At 44.4% G+C, this 7,014-nt stretch overlaps 3 protein-coding genes across 3 annotated transcripts; all 3 read right to left on the bottom strand.

The window, feature by feature from the left end:
* Positions 1-70: 70 nt before the first annotated feature.
* TbgDal_VIII8000 (hypothetical protein, conserved) lies at positions 71-1,270 on the bottom strand (the record flags this gene model as incomplete). The annotated part of the gene is made up of 1 exon (XM_011777831.1): positions 71-1,270. The coding sequence occupies one exon, from the start codon at positions 1,268-1,270 to the stop codon at positions 71-73; it is 1,200 nt and encodes a 399-aa protein (XP_011776133.1).
* A 1,016-nt stretch (positions 1,271-2,286) lies between these two features.
* TbgDal_VIII7990 (amino acid transporter, putative) lies at positions 2,287-3,690 on the bottom strand (the record flags this gene model as incomplete). Its single annotated transcript, XM_011777830.1, has 1 exon — positions 2,287-3,690. The coding sequence occupies one exon, from the start codon at positions 3,688-3,690 to the stop codon at positions 2,287-2,289; it is 1,404 nt and encodes a 467-aa protein (XP_011776132.1).
* A 1,238-nt stretch (positions 3,691-4,928) lies between these two features.
* Positions 4,929-6,122, bottom strand: TbgDal_VIII7980 (hypothetical protein, conserved; the record flags this gene model as incomplete). The annotated part of the gene is made up of 1 exon (XM_011777829.1): positions 4,929-6,122. The coding sequence occupies one exon, from the start codon at positions 6,120-6,122 to the stop codon at positions 4,929-4,931; it is 1,194 nt and encodes a 397-aa protein (XP_011776131.1).
* Positions 6,123-7,014: the final 892 nt, after the last annotated feature.

The raw sequence follows: 7,014 nt of genomic DNA, 5'->3' as shown, positions 1-7,014 counted from the left end.
GCATTTTGTGTACAACATGCAACGTTGTGCATGTTGTGCAAGAATGCGTGTTTTAAACCAAAACACGTTATTACATGTTGCATTGCAACACTGGTTTTTGCACAATCACACGTATGAACGCGTATTTTACGTGAAAATACGCAATAGTGCACATTTTGTGTACAAACATGCAACGTTGTGCATGTTGTGCAAGAATGCGTGTTTTAAACCAAAACACGTTATTACATGTTGCATTGCAACACTGTTTTTGCACAATCACACGTATGAACGCGTATTTTACGTGAAAATACGCAATAGTGCACATTTTGTGTACAAACATGCAACGTTGTGCATGTTGTGCAAGAATGCGTGTTTTAAACCAAAACACGTTATTACATGTTGCATTGCAACACTGTTTTTGCACAATCACACGTATGAACGCGTATTTTACGTGAAAATACGCAATAGTGCACATTTTGTGTACAAACATGCAACGTTGTGCATGTTGTGCAAGAATGCGTGTTTTACACCAAAACACGTTATTACATGTTGCATTGCAACACTGTTTTTGCACAATCACACGTATGAACGCGTATTTTACGTGAAAATACGCAATAGTGCACATTTTGTGTACAAACATGCAACGTTGTGCATGTTGTGCAAGAATGCGTGTTTTACACCAAAACACGTTATTACATGTTGCATTGCAACACTGTTTTTGCACAATCACACGTATGAACGCGTATTTTACGTGAAAATACGCAATAGTGCACATTTTGTGTACAAACATGCAACGTTGTGCATGTTGTGCAAGAATGCGTGTTTTACACCAAAACACGTTATTACATGTTGCATTGCAACACTGTTTTTGCACAATCACACGTATGAACGCGTATTTTACGTGAAAATACGCAATAGTGCACATTTTGTGTACAAACATGCAACGTTGTGCATGTTGTGCAAGAATGCGTGTTTTACACCAAAACACGTTATTACATGTTGCATTGCAACACTGTTTTTGCACAATCACACGTATGAACGCGTATTTTACGTGAAAATACGCAATAGTGCACATTTTGTGTACAAACATGCAACGTTGTGCATGTTGTGCAAGAATGCGTGTTTTACACCAAAACACGTTATTACATGTTGCATTGCAACACTGTTTTTGCACAATCACACGTATGAACGCGTATTTTACGTGAAAATACGCAATAGTGCACATTTTGTGTACAAACATGCAACGTTGTGCATGTTGTGCAAGAATGCGTGTTTTGGTGTAAAACTTCATATTTCGTCGTCAACAAATTTTTTTTGGTGAATTTTTCGTGAAATATAGATGTTTGTAGGCTGGAAAAGTGATGTTGCCTTTAGAAGGTTCTTTCCTTAAATTTTTGTTTGTGTTTTTTGTGGTGGTAAGTAATTTTTTATTTGTTCGTTGTTGTTTTTGCTGTTTGATGTATAAAATGAGTCGCAACTGGTTAAGAAATGGTGACTATGTATTGTCGGTGGGTGTTGCTGTGGTTCGTGTTTTTTTTTAATTATTAACACTGCCCTTCTATCTGTATGTGATACACTAGGTGTTGGGGGTTGAAAAATGAAAAAAGAGGGAATAGTTTTTGGCACTTGATTCAGTATTCACATGGACTGCTGGAGGTTGTAAGTGTGCAATTATAACTCAGTATTTTAGATGGAGATTGTAAAAACCGAGATTTGGCGATACCGCCAAGGTGGAGAACAACGCTGAGAGTTTGTCAATTAAAATAAAAATAAACAGGTAAAACACTTGAGGGAAGGGCTGTAGCTTTAAGGATTGGTAGAAAAAAGAATAATTGTAGTGGAAGGTGTTAAAACTTTTAGCTGTTTCGCTGGTTCAGTTTACCCATTGGGTTAGTTAGGCCGCACAAGTGACCGTCATTTTCACACACGTGTAAAGGACTAGCCCCCCGCAACTTGCCAAGGTCAACGAAAAAAAAGTGAGGAAAGAAATAACAACAACAGAAAAAAGTAAACCAAACAACGGAAAGAAATGATGGAAAAATGGATCCCACTCCGCCGCAACGGTCTCACGCTTCTGCAGCTAAGGTTGAACTGTTCTTGTGGGCGAAAACCGCGGCCAAGTGGTTCGAGTATCGGATGCGTACAACAATAAAACCGTATGGGTAAAATAATAAAGGATAAAGGCCCATATAAAAAGTTAAGTAAAAATCACTCGTTAGCTGTTTATTTGCTCAGTAAAGTGCATCCCAAAGCCTACCGAACTGCCGTTCCCCTCACGGACCGTTTGCACTCCTTCCCTTGCCTTTCTTAATAGTACTTCTTAATTGTGTAATAAATGGATGTGCTAGTACCAAAGACAATTGCAACGACGCCCAAGATGAGCAATACATACGTCAATATATACTGCACCCAGCCCACGCTTTGGCGTGTCCAACCACCGGCGTACATGATGAAGAGTGCTGGGAATATAAAGCCAATGAAACCACCGCAGAAGGCGCCGACAAGCCCGAAGATAACGTTGATGTCTGGCACAAACAAACCGAGAACGAGCGAACCGACAGCAAATGAAACACTGACGATACTGTGCCTGACATATGACATGGTATCCAGGTCCCACCGCAGCACCTGAAAGAGGGCTGTGCGGCATGCGAGCATGTTAAGCGAAAACCCAGCGCAGAGTTTTACGATGATGCCAACGAAGCAAACAAAGAAGACGGGATTTGCGTAGGGGTCGTAAAGTTTCAGAACGGAGCCTTCCACTGTTGTGCCGAATTCTGCGTAGCCAAAAAATCCAGTGAGCAGGTAGACAAAGCAGCAAACGGAGCAGCTCACCGCCGCATCGCGTGTCATACGAGTGACGGAACGCTTCTTCATCTCAAAGAAGATGGAGAATGAGTTTACATGACAAAGATAAGCGAAGATGAATAGCGAAAGCCCTGCCACGGCGTCATTACCGGAGCGGAACATGACAAGTTCCTGCTTGATGCCGCCATCGGTAACCATCTTCTCAGCTGAGTGCTCCACCACACAGATGGCGAAGAATAGGATGAACGAAACGCCGATCGCTGACGCATAGCGCAATGAATTCACCCTCTTAGGGAGCGCCAAGGGAAAGATGAAGACAAACCAAATGGCGGCCATCAGAAGACGGCGAGCCCTGTCTGTTTTAAGGTACGCCGGCACCTTTTCATGTGAAAGCAACCCCCGGAGGACGTCACCGATTGCCACCACATATCCAGAGGCACCGCCAAAGCACAGAAGCCACAACAGAAAACCCACGGCAATATCAGCACGGCGACCGAGTAGATTACGCGCCATGGACTCAAAGCTGCGGTAGCCGGTCTTTTCCGCCGCAGACACAATCAGGAAAATGGAGAAAACGGTAAAAACCGTAACCAGCACCAAATAGATGATTGCCATGATCATGCCTGATGTGTTGAAAGCGGATGGAATTGACATGATACCGGCACCCAATGTAACACTTGCCAGGTTGAAGATGCCGGAAAGGGCACCACCGCGCGGCAAGATAAAATGGAAACACCGCGCCAGCGCATTGGTTGGCCTTTCAGGTTTCTCCAGTGCTTCTCCTTCATTCGAGTTGGGGCTAACGAACGGCTCACCCGTGAGAACGTTTGGAACGCGTAACGGTTCCGCTGCCGCCTCATTGGTAGGGCACTTGTTTGGTGCTTGTGCAGCAGCTCCGGATGTCATACTTTCGCTTATTTGTGGCTGTTGACGAGAAAAAAAAAACTCAACTTCGTGGTGATATTATTTATTCTACTCCAAATTAGAAAGATAGGGAGAGGGGGAAGAAGTTGAGGAGAGTCACTTCTGTCACACAATCAAGGTCACGCAGACAGAAACTAACGTGTAATAACCAACGAAATGATAATGCAAAGTCATTTAATGAGGCACTACCGTTGCGCGTAATTATGCATAGGGAGCAGATAGTTGGGCGGAGAAACCAAAGGGAAGGGAGGTTAATTATAGAGAACAGTCAAAACAGGCTTTATTTGCCTGAGGTGCATACTGTCTCTTTACCTTCCACAGTGTTTCGCCCCGAATGTAATGATACTTGCAATAGCACCACAACACGATGTAAAACACGACGATCCTCTCTGAACCAAAAAAAAAAAAAATTTCCAATGGCCACTTGGGGCTTCGGGGCCCCACGCAATTTCCAACACCTTCCCGATAACTTCACAGTTGGTTTAGTTAGCCCCAATTTCAGTGCGCCAACATATCGCTCGCCTTTCCTTCCACTAACTTATCTTGTCGAACTTTGAATGCAAGAGGAATCCTAGCGAAACACATGGATAAAACCTGAGTTTTATCCATCATCCAAAAACGCATAACTTTCTACAAACTGCTGCAGGTTGTCTGAACAGTCCGCAGAAATAACTCCGCTCCCGGCCCCATCCCCGTAAGTGTTACCAAGCACATGTTCGCGGCTCAAATAAACTAGGAATGTCAGATTAACACCCTACATATAAAAATATGAGCATATTCACCCATGTGCGTCTAAGAAAAAAAAAAGAAAATCCAGGGAAGACTTGTCAAGATAGAAGGGAGGGGGGGGAATAAGCATCCACAACGATATATATATATATATAGGGGTGGACATGTTTGCAGCGGCAGCGGTCTCTACAAATGATGTGTGCCTACGGGGAAAGGAGTGAAATTGAGCTAATACAACATGGCTAACACCGCTGCTTATGAAAAGATTGTCATTACCTCTGAAGGTCATGAGTTTGGGCACCCAACCTGCGCTAACTCTAAAGGGGGTTTACCCTTTTTTTTCCAGAATTATCTTACGTTTCCTCAGGAGAGCACTGTGTCTCAGAGGCACTGGAGGTCAAAAAAAAAAATAACGAAAAAAGAAAAAAAAATAACATTTTGTAAATAGAAACATCATCTTCCCACTGCTCTCCCCGCCATTTTATTACCCTCTACGACGTCTTGGAGTGCTTGAACGAGGCTTTCTCCCTGACGTTACCATCGTCTTCGTCGTCTTCAGAGCGAATGTCATCTACACGACTTCCCAGAGCTGTATTGATCAAAACTTTCACGATGATTGTGAACCAGTAAATGTGTAACCCCTGAAGCGCTACCTGCAGCAGAAAAATTAACAAACAGTAACTCCAGGTGAACATTCGTATCTTCACACCATAAACAATGTTTGATAGGGCGAGGTACGGAAGACAAACCAATCGAAAGAAAACGAAAACTGCCGTAAATGCGACAAAAACTATGTTCATTGTAGTTTCACAAAATATCATTCTGTAAAGAAATGAGGATTTTGCCTCCACCACGTCTACCTTCTTACCAGCTTTGCGCTGCCGCATCCTCTTTGCTTGTGCGCCTAAAACATAGTTCAGGATCTTGCTTAAAGCCAGCATAATGTCACTGGCGTCATGAATTAACAATACATACACTCCGAAGCGGTGCTCGTAGCTGCAGTGCGATACAACGATAAGTGCGACCGTTACGATGTGGTGAATAAAGTATTCGACAAAATCCGATCGCTTGATGTCATATTCTGTAAGAAGCGCTAACATTTCTGCGATATAAAATCCGAGTCCGTACTGATAATAACATAGTAAACCGTTGCCCGGTTTGTAAGGGTGCGGGGTAAGCAATGCAACACGATTTGCTTTGCTCACGGGAAGGCCAAACCACGGCTTTCCAATCTGCACGGCGTACCCAAAGATGGTGGAAACAATGTAATACGTTGCCAACCACACCTGGTTCTGGAACTTCTTGAGTTTCCGCCGTTGTGAATTGCTTAATGTCGCCGCAGTGCCACCTTTAGGGACAACAACTTGCAACCAAAGACCGACACGTATGAGCTGCCTTTGGGTGAAGACCCGAAACATCAGGAAAGCAATAACCCAGGGAAAACATAAAAGAAGTTGAGGGAGCACTGTTGCGTCAAAACCCGCACCACCCCAGCCGCCACTCTGCGTTATAAATTGCACGGGACCGGTCAACAACTGTACCCATTCTTCGCTTGTCAGGGTGATGTTGTTGGCTAGTTTGTCTGACGCCTCACTCCCTGTGTGATTGTAGTGGGACACAAAACCGTACTCCCGTGCCCTTTCTGCCGTCATTGCGTACATATTCCCTAAAGGGTGCCGTGCCATGTAATTGCTGTTTTTTTTTTTTGGGGGTACCAGTTGCTCAGCTCGGCCGCCTTATGCAGATCTCTCCTCTTGGGGTACTAGCGGATAATTGTTTTAAAAAGTGAGATGGCAAGAGAGATTGCAATAACTAAGAGGACCCGATGGGCAAACATGTGGACAAAAGAGGCTTTACTTCTCGTGCAGCAAATGAATCCGGTCCGAGCGGAAGCAATTAACAGATACCATCAATTCTCGGTCGCCCCCAAACTGCTGCCTGTTTGTCTGCCCCGAAACAGCGGTGCGCTTGCGGCAATGCTCTTTTCACCCCTAATGGGAGGAGCACCTTCCAGTACTGCCTGCCGTTTTGGCCTGTGCGCTTCTCACGTTACTTTCCCTGCCAATTGATACGTTTACATGAGCATCCGCTCCCTTAATCGTCTTGAAGGTTTCGCTGCTGTCTCTTCGTGCTGTGGAGAAAATATCCCCTGTAAACAATCCAAAGGGAGTACAATTATAACTACATGCACAAAAGCGATAATGTACATAAAGAGGGCTTAAAATAGTTGTCGCCCGCTCAAGTTCCACTTCCCTCTCCCCCAGTTCCCGAATGCCGCGCGGTGCCCGGGCATCTGGGTTGCGTAAACGAACTCACCGTACCGGTTTAAATTATCATCGTTTTCCAACACCTCCACTTTTTTCTTCAGCAGCATTGCACTGCCACAGCATGTCTCGCCTCTGTTGTCATTTTCACGCGTACCCTTTTAATGCAAGATTGGCGCGTGAGCACCCACTCTCCAACATTTAAGAAGGGGGAAGGCAACTCGAATCACATCCCAACAGTGCCTTGCATGCCATATCCCAAATACCCACTTTCTTTTCTGCAGCCGTTTGATTCACCACTCCTTTGCATTAA

The sequence above is a fragment of the Trypanosoma brucei genome, chromosome 8 (assembly GCF_000210295.1).
Source record: "Trypanosoma brucei gambiense DAL972 chromosome 8, complete sequence".
Lineage (NCBI taxonomy): Eukaryota > Euglenozoa > Kinetoplastea > Trypanosomatida > Trypanosomatidae > Trypanosoma > Trypanosoma brucei.
This window is presented reverse-complemented; position numbering and strand designations above follow the sequence as displayed.